This window comes from Aspergillus karnatakaensis (assembly GCF_047715665.1).
Source record: "Aspergillus karnatakaensis strain CBS 102800 unplaced genomic scaffold BJY04scaffold_41, whole genome shotgun sequence".
Classification (NCBI taxonomy): domain Eukaryota; kingdom Fungi; phylum Ascomycota; class Eurotiomycetes; order Eurotiales; family Aspergillaceae; genus Aspergillus; species Aspergillus karnatakaensis.
Window position 1 is genome coordinate 39,747 of NW_027395753.1, and position 21,300 is coordinate 61,046.

At 51.9% G+C, this 21,300-nt stretch overlaps 7 protein-coding genes across 7 annotated transcripts; 2 read left to right on the top strand and 5 right to left on the bottom strand.

Annotated features, from left to right (window-relative positions):
- Nucleotides 1–7: 7 nt before the first annotated feature.
- On the bottom strand, nt 8–7,651 carry BJY04DRAFT_229492 (putative SNF2 family helicase; the record flags this gene model as incomplete). Its single annotated transcript, XM_073719078.1, has 9 exons — nt 8–326; nt 448–4,483; nt 4,523–5,025; nt 5,065–5,157; nt 5,191–5,319; nt 5,389–6,201; nt 6,283–6,427; nt 6,523–6,778; nt 7,382–7,651. 9 exons carry the CDS (start codon nt 7,649–7,651, stop codon nt 8–10), a joined length of 6,564 nt encoding a protein of 2,187 aa, XP_073568771.1.
- A 549-nt stretch (nt 7,652–8,200) lies between these two features.
- On the bottom strand, nt 8,201–10,458 carry BJY04DRAFT_220554 (L-Aspartase-like protein; the record flags this gene model as incomplete). Its single annotated transcript, XM_073716900.1, has 3 exons — nt 8,201–10,089; nt 10,144–10,250; nt 10,298–10,458. 3 exons carry the CDS (start codon nt 10,456–10,458, stop codon nt 8,201–8,203), a joined length of 2,157 nt encoding a protein of 718 aa, XP_073568772.1.
- Nucleotides 10,459–11,822: 1,364 nt separating this feature from the next.
- BJY04DRAFT_104450 (putative polyadenylation factor subunit CstF64) lies at nt 11,823–13,117 on the bottom strand. Its single transcript, XM_073707987.1, has 2 exons — nt 12,884–13,117; nt 11,823–12,819 (listed from the first exon to the last, which is right to left on the bottom strand). Exons 1-2 carry the CDS (start codon nt 12,933–12,935, stop codon nt 11,984–11,986), a joined length of 888 nt encoding a protein of 295 aa, XP_073568773.1. The 5' UTR covers nt 12,936–13,117; the 3' UTR covers nt 11,823–11,983.
- Nucleotides 13,118–13,259: 142 nt separating this feature from the next.
- Nucleotides 13,260–14,640, top strand: BJY04DRAFT_194485 (prohibitin subunit PHB2). The gene is made up of 4 exons (XM_073712067.1): nt 13,260–13,459; nt 13,524–13,592; nt 13,656–14,011; nt 14,072–14,640. Exons 1-4 carry the CDS (start codon nt 13,288–13,290, stop codon nt 14,396–14,398), a joined length of 924 nt encoding a protein of 307 aa, XP_073568774.1. The 5' UTR covers nt 13,260–13,287; the 3' UTR covers nt 14,399–14,640.
- Nucleotides 14,641–14,686: 46 nt separating this feature from the next.
- Nucleotides 14,687–16,296, top strand: rmt2 (protein-arginine N5-methyltransferase). Its single transcript, XM_073707988.1, has 2 exons — nt 14,687–14,829; nt 14,925–16,296. Exon 2 carries the CDS (start codon nt 14,943–14,945, stop codon nt 16,233–16,235), a length of 1,293 nt encoding a protein of 430 aa, XP_073568775.1. The 5' UTR covers nt 14,687–14,829; nt 14,925–14,942; the 3' UTR covers nt 16,236–16,296.
- A 120-nt stretch (nt 16,297–16,416) lies between these two features.
- On the bottom strand, nt 16,417–17,076 carry BJY04DRAFT_220558 (lysozyme; the record flags this gene model as incomplete). Its single annotated transcript, XM_073716901.1, has 2 exons — nt 16,417–16,710; nt 16,807–17,076. 2 exons carry the CDS (start codon nt 17,074–17,076, stop codon nt 16,417–16,419), a joined length of 564 nt encoding a protein of 187 aa, XP_073568776.1.
- Nucleotides 17,077–17,714: 638 nt separating this feature from the next.
- BJY04DRAFT_208904 (putative DUF814 domain protein) lies at nt 17,715–21,265 on the bottom strand (the record flags this gene model as incomplete). Its single annotated transcript, XM_073714056.1, has 4 exons — nt 17,715–19,386; nt 19,439–21,036; nt 21,107–21,175; nt 21,233–21,265. 4 exons carry the CDS (start codon nt 21,263–21,265, stop codon nt 17,715–17,717), a joined length of 3,372 nt encoding a protein of 1,123 aa, XP_073568777.1.
- Between the last annotated feature and the right edge of the window lie 35 nt (nt 21,266–21,300).

The window sequence follows — 21,300 nt, forward strand, 5'->3', positions numbered from 1 at the left end:
AAAATCCTCAAAAAGCATTGTCAACAACCAACTCCGGCCCCTGACAAGCACAGCCAACGCCCTCCCCTGACATCAGAATCTCCGCCTCCTCCCTCCCCACCAAAACCGCCTCCCCGCCCCGCTCAACAAGAGCCTTCCCCCGTCTCTCCTGGAAAATATTCACATCAACCGTCATCTTCGCAAGGAGATGGTACACATGCACATGTCTCGTCTGCCCGTACCGCCTACATCGCCCAATCGCCTGGATCATCGACGAGTCGTAGTCATACTGGGTTTGTGTGTGTAGCGGTGAGAGGAAGATTATGTGTGAGGCGCATTGGAGGTTCCTATATCATGTCAGTATCACAAACAAGATTAAGTCAGATGTCCGGTTTTCTATGGGTTGCAAATTGCAAGTCTTCCTGATTCTGTGGGTAACAAGAAGAGAAAGGAAAGGAACAAACTTACAAACCAGCCGCCATCTCACTCCCCAGGTTCAACAGCAGCACTTTGTTCTCTCCGAACCCGCCCTTCTGAAACTGCTCCACTTTCTTCGTTGATTTGCTATTTCCGCCGCTGGAGCTTATCATTACGTGTTTGATTCCGGCTAGATGCAAGGCGTTGGACGCAACGGTCATGAGATCAGGGTATTGGATGAAGAGGAGTGCGCGCTCGGTAGTCGGGATCTGCGTTGTGAGGATGGAGATTAGAGCGTCGAGCTTTGTGCCGCCGAAGGTAGTCTGTGCAGATTGCTGCTCTTGATCTGGATCTGGTTCCTTGCCGTTGCTATCGCCATTGCTGTATCTGTTATCTCCCAACGTCAACGCATTGATAACATTGAATCGTTTCCCCGACCCCCGACAGCCAGTCACAGTGCACTCTTCTTTCTCGGGAACATTCTGGCTGCAGGTTGAGCAGAGCGCGTGGCCGCAGGATCCTAGGATATTGAGCTTTGATAGCTGGCTTGGGGTGCTGCTGCAGTTGTCGCAGGATGGGGTGGACTGTGTGTTTTGGACATTTTGGACGGCGTTGAGGAAGCGCAGGGCGCGAGTGCGCAGAACCCATTCGACGATGAGGTTGCGGATTGTGGTTGTGATTTCGCGCAGGATGGGCTCGAATTCGGTTAGGGAGGTTGGTTTGAGAGGGAGGGGGAGGGTTGAGTCTTTGGTGTTGAATGTAGGCGGGGGGTTTGACTTGGATTTGGACTTGGACTTGAACTTGGAGGTTGAGGGGGGTGTAAAGTCTTCGTCTTCGTCTGAGCGTTCGTTTTCTGCTTCACCACCCTCGTCCTCATCCTCGGCGTCGTCTTCCTCTTCATCTTTGACATCGTCTTCAGCAGTGCCACTTGTAAAGAAAGGCTTCCAATCAGTCTTCTTCGAACTGTCAATAGCAGTCTTCAGAAGCTCCCCAACAACACCCGTCACAGACATATCCCCAAAGTCATGCCGAAAGACACTCTGGACAAACTTCTCGAACTTCTCATGATTCTTGCCACACGCCAAGTAAACCCAAGCCGCGAGCTTCAGCTTATTCTTCAGATCATCTTTCAAGTCCTCCAACTGCTGCCCCCGAATCGCCATGAGCGACTCACAGGTAACAATCTCCGGCGTCCCATCCTCCCCCCACCGATCCTGCAACGCCAAAGACGTACAGCGTTTGATCAACGCTTGCTCCGGCGACGAGCTACTCTTGATAATTTCATCGAGCCGTTCAGCCTGATCGCTGCTAAACCGACCCCGGGCCCCAGCTCGTCGAAGTTGTCGATTGTATGTCATCAACTGCTTATACAGCTCCAGGTAGATAGCCTTCTCGGCTGGCGACTGCCGAACAAGAACTATGTGCTCGGTTGAGGGAATCTCGTCAATCTCGGCAACGTTGCGCCTCGCGAACCGGTCCAGGAAGATCTGCGCAAGTTCGTGGCGTCGACGATGCCACGCCTCACTGCGTGAAGCTTGGAAAGATTGGAACGTTTCGGCCTCGGAACGCTGCCGGTGTATGGCTTTGAGGCGTCGATTCTGCGTATGCAGCTCGCCGTCTTCGTCTATACCCAGATGTACGCCTAAGAAGGGAGCTATTGTATTCACGTCCGCGAAATCGTTGAGTGGTGGTGTTCCGGAAAGAACCCACTTTGTGCGCGATTGAAGGGCGAGGAGCTGTGCGAGGCGCTCGGTGTTCACGTAAGTGAATTCGTCGATTACGAGGCGGGAGAAGGCGAATGCGTGCAGAGGAATCCCTCGCACGGTGGCCCAGTCTTGCTCTTGGTTGGGTTTGGGGATGTTGAATTCTTTTTCGTCGTTCCATTTGCCTAGGGTCTTTTTGGAGCTGGGCTTCTTGAACGAGATGGATTTGGCTTCGTTCTCATTAGGGGAGGAGGGAGAGTTTGATTGTACGAGCTTCAAAAGGCCGTTGACCTTTTCTTCGAGAATGTTAGGGTCGTCTTCGTCGGCTGAGGAATCATCTTCGGCGCTCGAGAGTTCGGCATATGTTATGCCTTCGTGTGTATCGTGGTGTCTATCCCGATTTGCCTGCTCGTACTTTCTCCCTCGTAGCCGTTTTGAAGGGACATACATGAAGTCCTCTTGTGTCTGCTCAGCCTCAGCGCACCGCTCGCGAAGAGTGTCCAGGAAGGCCCGCGGGCCTTGCCTCGTGAGGACCTGAACATGGTTCTTCATCAGTCCATGCGCACGATGGAACCAGTCATCGAAATTGCGGCCTGGCTTTGGCGGGACTTCGGAGGCGCCGGTGAATTTCTGCAAGCGCTGATAGTAAGCCTGTGTGTTGAACAGAGACCAGGAAACCAGGATGATGTCGCAGGTTCTAATTTCCTCAATGCTTGTCTTGCCCAGTGCTATTGCCGATGAAAAGACGAGGAGCTTGTATTTCTTGTCGAGGAACTTGGCGATCTCCGATTTCCATTGTCGGAGCATAATAGCCGGAACGACGATGAGGGTTGCTTTGCTGGTGATGAACTTGTCTTCGTTCAGAGATAGAGACAGATCAACGTTTGTCTTCTCAGCCATCGAGTCAATAAGCCCCAGCACGATAGCTGTCTTGCCATACCCAACGTCATCCGCAAGGATTCCTCCCCGCACAGTCTTCGACACTGTAACCTTCCCTTCAGCACGCCACATCAACGAAGGCAACACCGCCTCCTCAGTCTCCTCCTGTACAAACGGATCAACCCTGTCATCCTCCTGGCTAACCATCCAAGACAACGACCGTAACTGCTCCGGCCTCAACTTCAACCGAAAACTCGGCGGCTGCCCACTCTCAGGATCATCGCGATTACTCTTCAGTTCGAATTTCGCAAACGGCACGTCCCTGGTATCAGACGAGTTTGGCACAAGCCGCCAGTGGAAAGTCTCAGAGAGATACGGCCTCTCCGACAACCTCTCATAAGCCTGATGCAGAAGCGTCTGGATATTAAGCGTGACACGCAGCTCGCCAACGCCCTGCGCGCAATTCCTCCGAAAACCCAAGAACGGAGGTGGCCGGGCCTTGATTTGCCGCTCGTACCGGGCTGCGCTGTAGGGGTCTTCGTACGCTTTGATCGAGCCGCGCTTGTTGCGGCCCCAGACAATTCCGGGTTTGGGTGGTACGCAGACCATACAGGGGCCGTAGATCTCGGCGTCGGTGACCTCGTTCCAGCTTTGGAAGGAGGAGTAGCCGACGGCTTTTTGGAGGAGCCAGGCGTACCCTCGAATGAGCTGCGGTGAGTCAGTGGGGTTTATGACTTCCCACGCAATACTGTCTGTTGGGTAGCCGATGACAGACGCTGGCGCAACGAATGATAGTAAGGTGATGTTGGCATCGTGGCACCCTCCGTAATGAATAGAGATCGGTGCGTCGGGCTCTCGCACAAAACACCGGATGATACTACCAACCTTTCCAGTATATGACCCCAGCGAAGCAGTCGGACAGGGAATCCACTTCTGGTAATATACCCTCGTCGCCTCCGGAGTGGCCGTTGCCTTCGCTGACCTCCATGAGTGCGAAACCTCCGCAACAGACACCCGACTCGCATACCCGGGATTGCGTCGATGCTCCAAAGCAAAAACAAACGAGTCATTTCTAGGCTCTCCAAGTTTCGTCGGATCCAAAAAGAGATATATGGCTGGGCTGGTATCTGTAGCGGCTTTCTTATGCAAACAGGCATTTGCAGTCCCGCACTCCTGTAGGAGCTCATATGTACCCCTGATATCAGCCTCTAGTTCTTTGACGCTGTCGTCTGAACCCTGGATAGTAATGTGGCTCCAAACAGTTGTATCCCTGAACGCCTCCAATTCCAATCCACATTTCGCCTCGTACGACTGAACCTGCTTTCCTGTTCCAAGAAATTCCAACGAGATGCTCGAGCTTAGCGGGGCACAGATCTCCCAAACCCCTGCCAATTTAGACTCCGACTGAGAGACAATCATCCGTGCGATTGGCTTTGAGAGAATTTCACGAATAAGACAGAGAGTCGGGTCTGTCTCTCTCGGTTTTGCAAAGAGGAGACAGGTAACTCCATTCTCAATCACGATTCTCAAAATCGAGTACTTACCCTCATAAACCACGGTCCAGATCTCACTTCTCTTGACATCTGAAAACCGCAGCTCGTCGCCAACGGCTCGCATCGCTGAATCCAAAAATTCATTCCAAATGGTAGCCGGGATTGATGTGCTGCTCTTTAACTCGGCGTAGCTCTCACGCGATATACCGTGTACAACCAGTCGGGCTGGGAGAAGAGACCGGATCTCACTTATGAACTCTTGCGGTGAGGAGCGCGGGAGATTTGCCATGCGCTCGTAGGCGTGCTGTGGGTTGCCCGCACATTCAGAGCACGCTGTATGTGAGCACAGGGTACATCTCTTGATAACAGCCCGGGAAGAGCTCTGTTTCTCGCAGACGCAATATCGAGCACTACTAGCTGCTTGGTTCAGTAAATCTGCGACGTTCACGGCGATGGGCGAGTCGATGAGCATATTGCTGGGGATCAGATCATCCTCGCCCTGTGGGGTAATGATCTTGCGTTTGGGTACTGGAGGAGAAGCTGGGGCTGAGGATCTTGTTCCCTTGTCAATCACTTTGTATCCGACTATCAACGCTGAGAGGATGGCGGCCCCAACGACAGTCGAGCTCATGGCATTGCCGGCGAGGTCTTGCAGTTCTCGTTGAGACTCTTGTGTTAGCAAGAGTCTGTCGAGGGGAAGGCCTTGCAGGGCGAGAGACTCGAGACCACAGAGGGGTCCGCCGCGGGTAGTCATGTAGGGGATTCCACAGGGCGTGATGCAACCGACGATGCCGAATGCTCGGGAGTCGATTTCGCGGTCGATACCTTGGGATAGCTCGAGACATCTCCTAGACGAAATTGACCATTAGAAACCTTTGTTTTCTCTTCAAGAGTGAAGAAGAAGAGGGCTTGCATACTCCTTATAATTCATGTCATACCCATCGACCAACTTCCGGAGAAAGTTCACATCGATCGTGTCCCAGACTCTCTCCGGCAAACTCTTCACCCACGTCTGCCACGCGAAATCCGGCATCTTGCACGTCCCGTCGTTCTGGCTCTTGCTCACGGGCCGACGATGTCCGAGTCCTTGGTTCAGGCGGTAATTCTGGTGCCGGACTTGATATCTCGCCCAGTTTACTGTTGCGCGCGCAGAGCCAGATGCTGCCGCGGCGATGATCTTCCCACTCATATCCTTCTCAATGGACTCGAGACGCCGGTCGTCAATGTCCATGAGGAACATTGACGCTGGTGAACTCGCGGGGCGCTTGAAGGCCGTGAAGATCTCGGTCCACTTCTTTAATCCGGCTTCTTCTTCCAATCGCTCACCATCACTTTCACCAGTATCCATCTTCTCTTCATGATCAACATCAAAAGAAGAGCGCGAGTGTAAAACCCTCCTATCAACACAAAACAAATACCCCCTCTCCCTAGTCTGCGGCAAATAGTACGCCTTCGTATCGACATCCTTGCGGACAGCGAAATACCCAATCTCATTCCAATGCTTCTCGATCTTCTCCCACGGCGCCGTTTTTACATTCTCGAGGATAACGAGTTTCGGGCGATACGTTGCTGCGTAGCGCACTATGTCCCAGAATGTGCCGCCAGACTCGCCAGACTCGTCGAGCGTTTTGCGGTGGTTGTTCAGTGCGGAGAAGTCGACGCAGGAGAAGCCAGCTATGAGGATGTCGGGTTTCTTGGGGATTTTTGATAGTGCGCCGTAGGCTGTTTGGCTGTTTGGTTTTGAGGAGTGAGTGTTAGCTGAGGAGTGATAGGAAAGGAGGGAAGGGGGGTATATAAGGGAGAGGACATACGCAACCCGATCTTTAAGCTCAGCTACATCGCGAAAAAGAAGGGGTGGGTGGAAATTTCTTTCAATGTAGGCTTGCTTGAAGGGGACGATTTCAGCGCTGAAGAGGTGTTTGACGTTGAGGGTTAGGTTGTGGTGTTTTTGGAGGTCTGGAGGTGGACTTGTTAGTTTATGCTCACTTCTAAAGCAGTGAAATGATGGATAGACTCAGTGAGCAAGTAGATAGAGTGGATGGAATACTGACTTTCTTTAACCATTTCTAACGCGAGCAGCGGGCTCTCAGTCCCCGAGCAAACGGTCACAACCCGGAGCTGTCGATCACCCAGGTGGGAAATTACATCGCCTAGACCTAGCTCCATTGCGCGTTCTGTAAGTGATTTGTAAATGTCGCTGAGCTTGTAGAGGGGTGGGAGGGAGAGCGCTAGCTGCGTGCGCGGCCGCATAGGGCCGGAGTAAGGTCGGGAGCGGACGAGTTCGGGGATGTTGGGGTCGAGGTCTTGCTGGCCTTGTTCTGTAATTTCCAGGACTGGGGGGTCTGGCTGGGGTTGAGTTTGAGGTGGAGATGGAGGTGAGAGCTCGACTTCTGTGCTGGGGGCGGCAATAGACGTGACCACATCCCCATCCTTATCCTTGTCTCCATGTCCAACCACGTTACCAGCTGGAGGTGTAGTCTGAGGTTTAGGTTGTGATAACCGGCCCCTAGTATATCTTCTGGTTGGAGGTAGCTCAAACAGAGCATTTGACTGAGACTGCTGAAACCTGGGAGACCTTCGAGTCGGCAAAGACACCTGCTGGCTGTCAAGCAACGAATGACGACCCTTGGCCGACCTTCTGGGCACCTTAGGAACATTCTGAGAATCTCCACCAGTCCGAGGGCACTTTATTTCAGGCTTAACCCCATCTGAAGACGAACTCGCAACAAATGTGTTCATCAACGTCTGCAACTTCTCCTTGCCCAGGCGAAGAACCAAAATCCTGCTCGGGTTCACAGAGCCACTCGCGACATTCTCCTCAATTTCATCTCCAAGTGTCTCTTCCGTTTCGATGATCTATATTTTATCAGTAAGGGAGGACTCGATATTATCGTCCATATTTCGCCGTACCTGCTCCTGGACTTCCTCTCGACTCGCAACCGCAGCCGCAGCATTAGACCCGGCACGCAGAGAATCATCAGGACCGGCTTTTTCATATCCAGAGCTGGCTACCCCTTGAGCACTCCCTATCTGCACACCAACTCCGGGCGGGTTACTCAAGCCTTTCTTGCTCGCTCGACACTCTCCCAAACCAGGTTGCAGCGCGCCAGGTTCCGTCCCTCGTCTACTACGCTTAGACGCGAGCGTAGCGACGACGGGGTGTTTTCGCTTGGTAGGCATGATGTGTTTGCTTTCTTTCTATTCCAAAAGAGAAGAAGTTAGAGGCAGCATTCAGAAAGATAAAGGAAAAGTGCATGTGTCTGAATAACTGAAGAGTGTCTGCGAGTGAGGATAGGGCATGGCCAAATCACGTGCGTGTGAGAGTTATTGGGGGTGGTGGGAAGGGAAATGGGGAAAAGGCGGAGAGGGAGGGCTGTTATGAGGAGAGAAAAGGGAATCAAGGGAAAGTTAGATGATGAGCAGAGAAGAGGTTCTCTGCAGTGAATGGTGTAATGTGATTTTTGTCCTGCTGGTTATTGGGGTCACGTAGCTGAAGAAGTGAAATGTGCTCATTGCTTAAGACAAAGGGATGACTTACTTCTTTAGGGCAGACAAGACAGGAAGGCTCTTTATCGTGGACTAAAGGTTTTAGAAGATTATTTATTATAAACAATTTGATTAAGCAGGTTAGATGGTAATTAGACGAAAAAGCTAAGAAGTTCATACTTGAGACGACAGGATACGCCCCTTCTCCCCGCCAACACTTCGCCTAAAGAAAACAACAGAAATCTAGTCTAGACCAGTCCCAGAATCAACAGGACTTGAAATGTCTCCATCTAATCCATTACCAGCGGGGCTCAGGGACTGCATTAATGGGTTCATCAAGCGACCGTCACGGATCGCCTCGTAGATAATGGATATCCACGAGCCGATCGTCTTTTTGGCCCGACCATTCAGAGTCTCGTTACCAATGGTAGGATGCTCGATAAAACCCTGATGGAAATGAACTCCCAGATCCTTTCGTACAGTCTCGTACAGGATCCTAGATCCGTCCCCGAGAAGGTCTGCGGTATGTTGCTTCAAGAAGAACGCATCCGCAGTGTTCTCGTATACTTTGTTCAATGAGTCGCGAGTATGTGTTTTCCACGTTTCTAGATCTTTCAAGCTAGGTCCCTGACGACCTTTCAGAGCTTCTAGGAGGACTGACTGAGCTTTTTCGACCACGGCGTTCACCCGCCCAGGAGCGCTGAGGCGATTGGTAGTCGGCCAGGATTCAGCCAGGGACTGACTGAGCGACTCTTTCAATTCTCCAAGTTCTTGAACGGTAAGGTATGTGAAGAAGATGCTTGATGTGATGGAGTGTAGCTGGGGCTTTGCGTGTTCTAGGAATGCCTCGTGAAGGGCTCGCAGGTCGAGTGCTTGGCAGGCAATATACAAATCGCAGGCGCACATGAGAGACAAGATCTCCACGGCTTGCATGCTGTATCGAGTTGACACCAGTGCCATGGAGTTGATGGCTTGGTTCCGCATCTCCGCTGATTGGACATGTGAACTTACAGGATTCGACAGGTAGCCCAGTTCTGCCATATATGATGCCATGCTAATATCCAACCCTTTCATGGTAAACGACAGGCTCGGATCATCGGCAACGAGGTTAGTTGGGAGACCGTTGTTGAGGCTAGGATCGATAAGCTCGGTGGCTTGGGAGAAGATAAGTCTGCCGAGCATCTGCAGACATAATCTCGTTTTCTCCATGGCAGATGTGATTGAGACAGCCTGAAAGTTGCCACCAGTAAAAACTCGGTTTGACTTCACGTCGACAAGGGGGTTATCGCATGTTGAATTAAGCTCGACTGTAACTTGTCGATGGGCAAGGAGAAGATCTTCTAGTTGAGGACCAACCCACTGAGGTACGCAGCGCCAGGCGTAGCGGTCTTGGATAAGACCTGGACGATCTAGTTCCTTGTGGTCGTCGAGGCCTTGAACCAGCTTTGACCCTCGAAGGAAAGAAAGTAGGTTATTCGCGCACTCGACCTGCCCATCGTGGGGCCGGATAGCAGAGATAAAAGGATGAAAACTCTCCGCAGTACCCATCAAGGCCTCTAGGCCCATGGCGGAGAGCGCTTGTACCAATATGGACAGCTGATTTGTTTCGTGCAAGACCAAGCTAGCCACCGCAGCAGAGGTAGAAGTACCGTTTATCAGACCTAGACCTTCTTTGGGACCTAATTCCTGCGGTTCCATGCCTGCAAGCTTCAATGCTTCGCTTGATTTGATAGTTCGGGACTTATCAGAGTTTTGAACTTGGACAAACACGTCCGGGTTGCCTTGAATTGCTCCAGCAATGTAAGAGAGCGGCATCAGGTCACCGGAGGCAGAAATTGAGCCCCTAAGAGGAACAACTGGGGTTATCCGGTGTCGTAGCAGCTGGACAATAGATTCTAGAATGGACATTTTGACGGCAGAGTGTCCACGGAGGTTTGAGTTACAGCGAACCACCATAGTTCCCCGTACCCACGACGCGGGCATCGCGTGTGAGCTGAGCAATGACTCTCCTCCATCGGTTTTGTCAGCCGTCAACAAAACACCAGCTTGCGTGAGTTGAAGCAGTGCAGACTGCAGAGCCACCACTTTGTCTGTTCTCGAATCTGCACTCCCACCAAAGCCAGTGTTGACTCCTATGTACAGGTAAGCATATTTCGTATGAGTATCAAAACTCAGACACGACGAACCGTAAACACTATAGCCTTTATCTAGTTGGTGCTTCAATATCCTTATACTAGCATCGATTTCTTCAAGAACAGCCGGGTCATTGGTAATATTTGGTATACAATTGTGACTGTGACCATTAGTTTGAGATGCATAGAGTCTGATTCGTCTACTAACCGTGACACAGCGACCACGCTGGCTATGTCAAGCCCTGTGCCATCCAGCTCCACTTCTCCATTATGGATTAGCTGTTGCAATCGTTGCCAAAGCTGGAGCGTGTTCTGAATATGTGTCTGAGGTGCAGCAGCCTTCAGCTCCAGCAGTTCTTTCGTCAGCATTGCGTTTATTTTGTGGCGTATGCGGTGCTGTGAGAACTTAGAAGGATCTTGCAGCCGAGCTTGCCAGTCAGAATCGAAATGAGACGGATGCAGAAAGAATCAATATTCAACCACTCAAATCCGCGTGGCAGCTTGTCACTTATAGCCCATCCCCCTAGCACCTGGATGATGGGCCTTTCTCGTGTCAACCCAGAGCCGATCCGCATTCCGCACGGCCCAAACCCTGTCGCCCGCGACGATCGAGATCGAAAAGGGTGAATCAGAAAAAGCAATAGTCTAGAGAGAAAAAAGCAAGATCCAGACGCCCCGACCCAGGCACCGGGAAACCAAAATCCTGCGAACTGATCTGCCATTGTTGATGGGTGCGATTCGCTAGATCTGGTAGTAGCGCAATGATCTGCCTTGTCTTGGAGACTGGAGTAATCCTTCGCAGCCGGTTGGAGTTTAGTTGCGCATCAATGAACTGGCGAAATGGCAGAGCAGACTTTGAGGATCTTGGTCTCTCCAACAGCCCCTCTTCAATTGAATTGCCTTCTCTACAGCTGGAAGATGTCCTTCTTACCCTGCAGCTGAGGCTAGGTTGACCGCGATCAACCCCAAGGGTGAGGCCCAGCAGCATTCAATGATTTTCCAGTCTGTTGGACGCGAAGAATAAAGTGTGGTCAGACACACATCTCGAGGAGTTCCAGGGACAGTGATCAACCGTTACCAAGCTGCAGCAAGTGTGACAGGGTCAGATCGTGTCATGCGGTGCTGACCGGGACTCCGGCCTAACCACCTTGAGGATGAAAAAGGAAGGAGACAGGACTGTAGCTTCTAAATCGAAATCAAAAACAGAATGTTAGAATGGACAAATGAATGGATGGATTGGAATGCCGAGGAGGGAAAAAGAGAGCGATGTGAGGTTCTCGAGGATCAGCAGCGGACGGGCCAAAATCTAAACTTTGGTCTTTTGATAGTTCAATAAATTACTGCACAATGGCGGGCGCTTGGCCTCGATCGCGAGCTACAAGAAAAAGAAAAGAAAGAGAAAGAACTCTGTTGGGCTCTGTTGGAGTTGCATGCAGCTGAGTTGATGCTCACTGGTCACTACACGTGATGCATTAGCTGCGCAGGTCAATGCGGCTAGAGAAGACGATAGTAGTGCAGCATATGCACCTAGTCCAAGCTTCCAGCCAATACTTTGGACAAAATCAGCGCCCATAGACGGTTACTAGTCATGAACTGCTCTGAGATAGAAGATCATACCTCCATGCTCATGAAGCCGTACTTTTCCAGTGGTGCATGCGCGCTACCCAGCCCTCCCAACGCCAGCTCGATGTAAATGCTAAATGAAAAGTACAATAGCCTTGTGTTTCCGTGGAATGAGCAGAAGAGACATGGAAACTAGGCGGAATAGACATGATAACTTTCAGGTATCATCTGAAACAATTCGTGAGACTCCCAAGCCAACCGTTTGCGCCAAATATCCGAAATGTTAAGACATGCGTAGATACAAAGAAAATGGGTGCGCAGATCACATCGGCTACCGCATGCCGCCCTGCATTAGCTGCTGCCGCAAAAGCATGATTTGGCTGCGCTCCATAGGAGGAAGTGCGTCAATTGCCGCTTGGGGCATGTTGAGAACTTGCTGTAAGAGCTCTTCTTGTCCAGGAACCTGCTGCTGCTGGGGTGGCTGCGGCGGGGGTTGTGCAAAGGGTGTGTTGACCATTGGTGGTGTCGATACCTGGCCGGGAACTCCCGGGAAAGGCTGGAACGCCTGGGCTGCAGGAGGAGCAGATGGCGGTGGCGCTGTAGGCTGCGCGGCTTGCTCCACCACTGCTCCAAGCGTATTGTAATCGACAAGGTTCAAGAGGAGCAACGCTTGGAAGATGGCGTATGCAAGCTGAGGGGCTTGTCGGAGAAGTTCGGTAGCACGTGCGGGATCCGTCATGGACAATTGTTTCATCTGTTGTAGTACATCGAGAAGCTGGTTCGGAGGAAGGGCCGCGAGGGTTTGCGAGATAGCGTTTGGACAATCGAGATGCGGGGGAAGCTCGACGCCTGGAGGAAGGGGTGGAAGAGGAGCCGATAGCTGCGAGCCCCCTAGCTGCCCATCCTGGCCTGGGAGTTGTGGTGGTTGTGAGTAGTCCTCGGGGACAGAATCTTTCTCGTTATTGTGAGGCCAATCGACTCTGATTTTGCGACCCATGATCTCGTAGTCGTTCAAATTGCGGACTGCGGAAGCAGCGGCATCTGCATCGGCGAAATCTGCAAATCCGTACCCTTTCGGCTTGCCTGTCTCGGGGTTCATCATCAAGCGGAATTTTGTGACGGTGCCGGCGGTGCTAAGGATGTCTTTGACCTGTTCCTCAGTGAGGTCTGGAATTGTATTAGCATTGTTCCAATCAAACTGGCGCGTGAATGCGTAGCGTAGACAACATACTGTAAGGGATATTCCCCAGGAAGACACTCTTCCCAGCTCTGTCTGGACCCATCTTTGCAAATCTGTCGATTTGAATACGTGATGCGACAAAATACGGAAGACTTTACGTGGCGCAACAATCACCAAACGTATGGTTTAGGAAATGGAAGAGAAGCAGGAGAAGAACTAAAGTGTTTTCAACTCTCTAGAAAGACTCTTCTTGAAATCAACCTTCACGCTTTCCTGAAGCTCTTTGACACGAGACAAACCTGAAAGCAAATCGTGACAGGCGACGGGCTGCCCCAAATGGAGAGCTTGGTGCCAAGGCGGTGTCCGAATCTGGAGAACTGCCGGAAGCTGATGGACCTCAAGGGCTTTCCGATCTTGTCATCCGGACAGCAACCTCTCATTTCACCACAACCATCATGGCTCAGACTCCGAAAGAACAGTGGGAACGGTTGCAGCTTATGCTGCGGAGTCGCGCCCGTCCCGGAGGTTTTCCATCCGGCGGAGGTGGCCGCGGAGGGATGGGAGCGACAGCAGTCTTGGTTGTACTCGGTCTTGGTACATATGTTCTGTCAAACTCGCTATTCAACGGTGAGCATCATCATTCTCTCGGATATTTATATTGTGTCTGCGACTTTGCTGACTGCTATCATAGTTGATGGTGGTCATCGTGCCATCAAGTACTCCCGTGTCGGTGGTGTGAAGAAGGAAATCTATCCTGAAGGTAAGCGCTGGGGGTTGAGCTATTGCCAGCACTATCGGTAGCTGACTGGAGTCTTCTTCTTAGGAACTCACTTCCGCATTCCCTGGGTCGAAACACCAATTATCTACGATGTCCGCGCGAAGCCGAGAAACATCGCGTCTCTTACGGGTACCAAGGATTTACAGATGGTGAACATCACCTGTCGTGTTCTGTCAAGGCCTCGGGTGGATGCTCTTCCTCAGATTTACCGAACTCTCGGCTCAGATTTCGATGAGCGTGTGCTTCCTTCCATCGTGAACGAGGTCCTGAAGAGTGTGGTCGCTCAGTTCAACGCCAGCCAACTGATCACCCAGCGTGAGAACGTCGCAAGACTTGTTCGGGATAACCTCGCCCGCCGCGCTGCTCGCTTTAACATTGCCCTTGATGATGTGTCGCTGACGGTATGTAATACTCATATTCTCTTATCTTGGCTGCACTAACTTTTTTTTTTTCCTGTCTAGCATCTGACCTTCTCTCCTGAATTCACCGCCGCTGTCGAGGCCAAGCAAGTTGCTCAACAAGAAGCCCAACGGGCAGCCTTCGTCGTCGACAAGGCTCGTCAAGAGAAGCAAGCGTTCATTGTCCGCGCTCAGGGTGAAGCCCGTTCCGCCGAGCTTATCGGAGATGCGATCAAGAAGAGTAAGAGTTACATCGAACTCCGAAAGATCGAGAACGCCAGGCACATTGCCCAGATTATCCAGGAGAACGGTGGCAGGAACAAGCTGTACTTGGACTCCGAGGGTCTTGGCCTGAATGTCAATGCGGGGCAGGGTAACGAGAAAAATTAAAGCAAACTACAAAAATTGGAAGGTCAATCGGAAGGTCAATACCGGATGATTCTTCCTTGATGTTTTACCCGCGGACACTTCTCCCTGAGTCCGTCTAGGATGGAACAAACATCTGTACAAATAGTTTTTAGGATTATCACAGCACCGGCGAATCGTGTCTCTTCTCTATCATAATATTATGATGATTACTATATCTGCTATACCCCTAAAGCTATGACTTAGGCTACATGCTCACACATTCATTCGTTGAAAAATGCTTATCGAGCTGGCTGCGGGGACACTGCGGGCGGAAATTTTATATCACAAGCGGGGAAATATTTCTAAACTCTACCTTCTTCCACCATCAAGCTCACGCAGCACCACACACGCGCAGGCATCAACTTTATATACCCAATCTCGGGCCCAAGGATTAAACACTCGATTTGCCGAAAGTAAGCTTCACACAGCTGTTCACCCTCGCCTTACAACCAAGTACCCCGCGCCGTCCGCAAAATCCACCAAACGCAAACAGCTAACACTTTCTCAGTCCATTCCCCAACCAACCATGGCCGATGCCACCGAAATAGACGTCGACATCGATGTCCAAGAAATCCTCCTCGCCGCCTCCCAACACGACATCCCCAAGCTTCGTCGCCTCCTTCGAGCCCACGACGCAGTCGGCAACCCCGCGAACGTCAAGGATCCTGAAACCGGGTACTCGCCGCTCCATGCGGCCGTTGCAGCCTGTGAGAACGATGACGAGGAAGAGGAAGCTGCCACAAATGGAAATGGTGTTCAGACGAACGGGGAGGGACATAACACAAGCGGAAACGAGAATGAGAATGTCCAGGCGGCCGTGCAGACTGTGAAGCTGCTGCTGCAGGAGGGCGCGATCTGGAATGATCTGGATCTGAATGATGAGACGCCTGGGTGCGTTGCTTTGCGGTTGGGGGTGACGGAGGTTTATGAGATGCTTGTTGATGCTGGTGTTCGGGCTGAGTTGTTGCTGAATCGGTTGGAGGGGTATGAGGAGTTGGAGGATGATGATGATTATGACGATGGGAAGATCGTGGAAGATGCAGAAGAGGAAGGAGAGGAATTAAAGCCAGACGAAGAACTATCCGTGCCTGCGCTCGTTCAGGTTACAAGAACTTCAACAACAGCACCCATACAACCCGAAGCAACAGAAACAGACCCCAACGTCACGAGCACCCGCTACCTAACCTCTGACCTGTCCTTCCAACACGACCGGCTCTTAGATCAGGACCAGAACGGCGTCATGATGGCCTGGGAGACCGAGATCATGGCCAAATCCGCAAAACAACTCCTGCCCACCCCGGGCCTGCGAGTCCTCAATGTAGGCCACGGAATGGGCATCGTCGACGGCTTCTTCCAAGAACAGTCTCCGGAAGCACACCACATCATCGAAGCGCATCCCTCCGTCGTCGCAGAGATGAAGCGGAAAGGCTGGGCTGATAAACCTGGCGTCACGATTCACGAGGGCAGGTGGCAGGATATTCTGCCTAACCTAGTCACGGAGGGCGTGATGTTCGATGCCATCTACTACGATACCTTTGCCGAGTCATATGCGGATTTCCGCGAGTTCTTCACCGAGCAGGTCATTGGGGTGCTGGAGCAGGACGGGAAATGGGGGTTCTTCAATGGCATGGGGGCCGACAGGCAGATTAGTTATGATGTTTACCAAAAGGTTGTGGAGATGGATCTGTTTGAGGCTGGGTTTGATGTTGCGTGGGAGGAGATTGAGGTGCCCAAGCTCGAGGACGAGTGGAACGGGGTCCGGAGGCCGTATTGGAATATCAGCAAGTACCGGTTGCCCTTGTGCAAGTTCATGGACTAGATATACAGACAGCTACTATTGGGTATTGCAGAAAAGCTATAATATACAAGCATAGTTCTACCCGTCATTCCAGTCATACTTCACATATTGTCAACCAAGATACTCATCTATCTACCTCCTCTCTTCCTCCTCTCTTCCTCTATATACCCTACCTCATTCACGAAAGAAACAAGAAAAAAACCTAACAACCAACCGGCAAAGCCCCTACACTACTCGCCGTATTAAACAATTCCACCTCCGCCGCCCTCCTCCGAACAAGCCCATTCGACACCTCCCCATTCGCATACTTCCACTTCGGCAGCTCCTCACTCGCAACAACACCCACATCCTCCCCCGCATTCATCCTCGAGACCAGCGAACTAGACCCCATAGCTCCCGAGCCCACGTTGAACGTCCAGCTCACCAGCGCCCCGTATTGGTTTGCGTTGAGGACGACGGGGGTTGCGAGGGACGTTGTTACGGCGTTTTGGTAGCCCTGTCAGGGGAACTTATTAGTCTCTTTTCTTCTTTTTTGTTCCGGCTTGAATGTGAAGAAGGGGATGCATTGGGACTGGGGAGGTGGGAAACATACAGCCAAATCATCTGCTAACAGATTCACGGCGTCAGACTCAGAGAGCGGTTGCGGGTAGGAGATATCCGAGCAGGACCAGTCCGGGCAGAGGTGGCCGTAGCCAATTGTTGGGTTTCCGTAGCCGTCGTCGTAGACGGCTGCTTGGAAGGTCTCGAAGGATTTGATAAGGGAGAGGGTTGCGGTGTTTACGGGGGGGCCGATGCAGGCGGCTGTTGTGAGGGCTGGGAAGAGCGACGGTAAAATGGGAAGGAGGGTGAAGATGGTTTGCATGGTGGATGAGATATGAATTTCTTAGATTGGGATCGAGTCTTGAATGAGGGAATTGGCTGGAGAAAGGTGTTGTTGGGGCATTGGTAGTGGGAAAGTCCAATTGGGTCGTGGTAGACTTTATACTTCTCGCTGGAGTATCTAACTTCTAGCATTTGGTCGCATATTTGACCTCCTCGTTTAAAATACCTGGTATATATAAGATCAGCAGAATCATACATCTTGATACAGCCTCAGAATCAGAGCTATGTATGCAGTCCTGGAAGCTATACCTCGCACTCTCCAGGGTATCTCCAAACCAAGAAGCTAAGATGAAGATCATCGGCCTCTGCACGGCTCCTCCCATCAGAAGAAGAAGCCAAGCATTTAACCGAGCACGATTTCTCTTCTACAATCGTTATTTGTCTGCTAGATCATGGATATCAGTCGTCTTTGATGCAGATCAGCCTGCGTGATCGTGCAGAATCGTGCAGAGTGCGAGGGGTAGATCGGGCGTTACTCGGATTCCAGCAGAGGTTGTTAGAGAATGAAGATAAGGTTGGATATGATGATGGATCATAGCAGATAAATGGATGTTGAGGTTCTATTCTTAGTGTGGTATGAGATCACCATCCAGTATATACCACTCCGTAACTATGATCCTACTTCTTCTTCCCACCCTTACCACCCTTGTTACCACCGCCACCCTTCCCCTTTCCCTTGTCACCACCCCCACCAGCACCGATCATGATCCGTACCTTGCTAACCGGCACAGTATTGATGATCTCCGTATCCTTCCACCCCTTCAGCAGCTCCCCCTCTCTAGCCCTAAGCTTCTCTGCAGCAGCCCGATTAATCCCCGCATCCTCAGCATGCTCCTTCTTCACCTTCCCCGTCGTAGTCTCAGACACCCACCGTCCCAGAATCTCCTTAACAGCCTTGCCCTTCTTCACCGCACCAGGTTGCAGCTTAACGCGATACTTATAGCGTCCCAGCGACGACCAAGGCGCACAAACAGGGATAGCAGCAAGGACCTCATCCTCGACATTCGGTGTGCCAACCAGCGCAGGAAGCCATTCCAAGTCCGCAGCTTCCGCGGCCGCAGTTTCCTCGTCGTAGTCGTCCGCCGTGCCCTCTTCGAATAGAGCCTGTCGTTTCTTTTCGGCCTGCGCAGCGCGCTCATGCTGGGCTTTGCGGCGCTTCTTGGCTTCTTCGGCTTCGCGGTCTCGCTTTTCTTTGGCTTCGGCTTCGGCCGCGGCTTTTTGGGCCTTTGCGCTGTTTGCGCCCAGGATGCGCAGAGCTAGGGCACGTTCTTCCTCGTCTTGCTCGGCGTATTTGGAGGCTGCTTTTTTGTTCTTGCCTTTGCGGCCCCGGATGGGAGCGGGCGGTGCTTTGGTGTCTGTGGTTTTGGTAGATGTTCCGTTTGTTGTTGGAGTTGCGGCGCGGGTAGGTTCATCTGGCTTTTGGGTGGGAGTGTCGATAGGCTTTCCCTTGCGGAGAAGGCGCTTTTCCCTGGCTGAGAGGTGGCGTTTGCTTTGGGTTTGTGTGGAAGTCACGCTTGCGCCGTCGTCAAATGGGGCGAGGGTATCATCTGGTTGATCTTCCTCGTTTGGCTGCTGTGTCTCGTCTGTCTCCGCTGGATCCTCTGCTTCATGGGCGCCGTCCTGTTTGTCGGATCCTGCGTCGTCATCTGAATCCTCTGCACTCTTTGGCAGTCCTTGCGCTTTGCTAACTTCGGGCTGCAACAAGTTTTCATCGGGAGCCGTGTTGCGATCCTCTTGCTCATCTTCTGAATCTGAGCCCTCGTCTTCTTCTTGTTCATGGGTCTCCTCAACTTGCTTCGACTCAGCAGGTTGGGCAGATTCACTTTCCTCCTTCTCTTGAGAAGCTTCTGCAGGCATTTGCTCCTCTCCCTGAGATTCCTCCACAGGGCTTGCTTCAAATCTGCTCTTATGGTTCACAAGGCTCTCCTTGCTAACCTGCCACATCACAGCAAAGCCCAGAACAAGCTGCGATGGAGCTAGAAAGTTCTTCTCTCCCTTGACCAGGAACTCACCCACAGGGAGAAGATCACCGGCTTGAGAAGTTTTGGATACCTGGCTGGCCTCAACCCACCACGCAGCCATAATGGCTTTCGAGTCCCAGGCTGTAGATGTTGCAACACTAAGATTGCCTGCTTGTGACAGAGTGCTGGGTGGTATAGATGAGCTAGAAGCTCCAGCTTTGTTCTTGACTATCATTGGTGTAGCGCCCTCAAGGTCGGCGTGAACGAAGACGTCGCCTTTGCGTAGGTAGCGGCGGTAGAGGATTTCGCTTTGCATGCCATCACGGCCTCTGCAGCCATGAATTAGTCTCGGTAACATTGCTTAAGAGGAGAAGAGCTTACCCTAGGACCAGATACCCTTCGGAAGACACGAAGAAGAGGAACTTTTCGAACCAGAATGCCTTTCGGGATGGTCGCAAAACCTGCTTCTCTTGCTTAAGATTCCGCTTGAGGTCATCCTTGACCTTCTTTTCATGGCTCTTCAATGCCTTTGCAGAAGACTGACTCGTCTTTTCTGCCTTGACTGCTGCAGTCCTCTTCTGGTCAAAGTACTGCGTAGCGTTAGCCCACGGCGACAGGGCAAGATCGATGTCTATTGTCAAGGCCTCGGAAGTTCTCTGAGAAATTGCAGGTTGCTCCTCTCCATCCTCATCGGACTCGTCGGACTCCGAGAACAGCTCCTCCTCCTCCTCCGCCTCGTCGCCTGCTTCCCTTAGCAGTAGCGTTATCGTATTCTCATACAACTTTAGAGGCAACTTAATGATTCCCGCAACAGGATTCCCCCTGCTCTGCTCCATCTCAATCAAGCGTGCAATCTCCACCCAGTCCATGCCCTGGGCGATCAGTCCATTAACGGCATCCATCGCCTCCTGCACTCGGTACACATTATCCTGAATGGCATTTGCCTTTCGGATGTGTAGCTCCTGGGCAGTTTCAAGAGCCCCAAGACGCTTCTCGTGCTCTTGCCTAAGCGCATTAAGCTTCTTCTTTGCGGTCTCCTCCCGCTCTGTCAACCGGGATTCCAACTTCTGAGACTCGATAGACGAAAAGTACTCATCAACAGTAGCGTTCATAGACGGGTACTCCAATATCGTGTACCCTTCCCTCCCCTCGAATTGCCGCGGCTTGAAGGGGTGAAAGTCTTCATAAAGCAAGCTAGGCTTCTCAGGCGAACCATCGCCATCATCATTTTCCCCCTCGCCCTCTTGGGCCCTCGGTCGTGTATCCTCCTTCGCAACAATAAACCCAGGATGTTCTTTATCCGCCGACAAATCATCACTCACACTCTTTGCCGTCTCTAGAACACCCCTAACCCCCTCCAACAATCCCTCATCACCGAGCACCCTCTCCAACGGCATCGCTGGATCCGCGCCATGAACAACAAACGCATGATCCAGCAACAGCGGCGGATACTCGGGAAACCCTTGGCTAAGCGCCTTCCTCAACACATCCGCATTCTTCTTCTTCTTACTCTTCTTCGGCGCCCCATCCTCACTCGCAAACAGCTTCTGCGCCTTCTCCAACGTCTCCTTGATCCTTTCCGCGCTTATCTCAGGAACCCCGCTCACGTTCTGCTTATTCGTGAGATAGTATTTGAGTCCGACTTTCGCCTCCTCGTACCCCTCGCCAGCCGGTACCTGGCGCAGCAGCGCAATAATGGTATACTCGCGGTCTGTAACGATGATGTTCCCGCTTGCGAAGAACTCCAGGAGCATGTGGTACTGCCCATCGCTGAAAGAGAAGTCGATGATGCGGTCTGTGCCGATCTGGGTGATTGAGGTTATACGGCGCGACTTGAGGGATTTGCGGAGCCGCGTGACGAAGGGGGATGGTGTTGATGCTGTTGCGCGGGAGTATTGAGTCACATGGGTGCGGAAGCCTGAGTCGACGATGAGTTGTTTGCGGTGGTCGGGTTTGGCGACTTTGAAGAGGAAGATTCTCTATTTCAGAGACGCAACCAGTTAGAGATTGGTTATGGATCGTAGTGTAGGCAAGAGCTAGGGAGTTTACCGTGGACAGGTCGTATATGTTTGACACTCGGAGGCCGACTAGCTCTGAGGCCAGTTCTTTGGATATTACCTGGATTTTGTGGTGTTAGAGGCGATATGTGGCCCGGGGCTTTCGAATGATACGTACCTGAACATCCAGAGAAGAGTATCTCTGCTTCATTTTTGGGGATTGTTCTTCCTGTGACCTGGAGAACG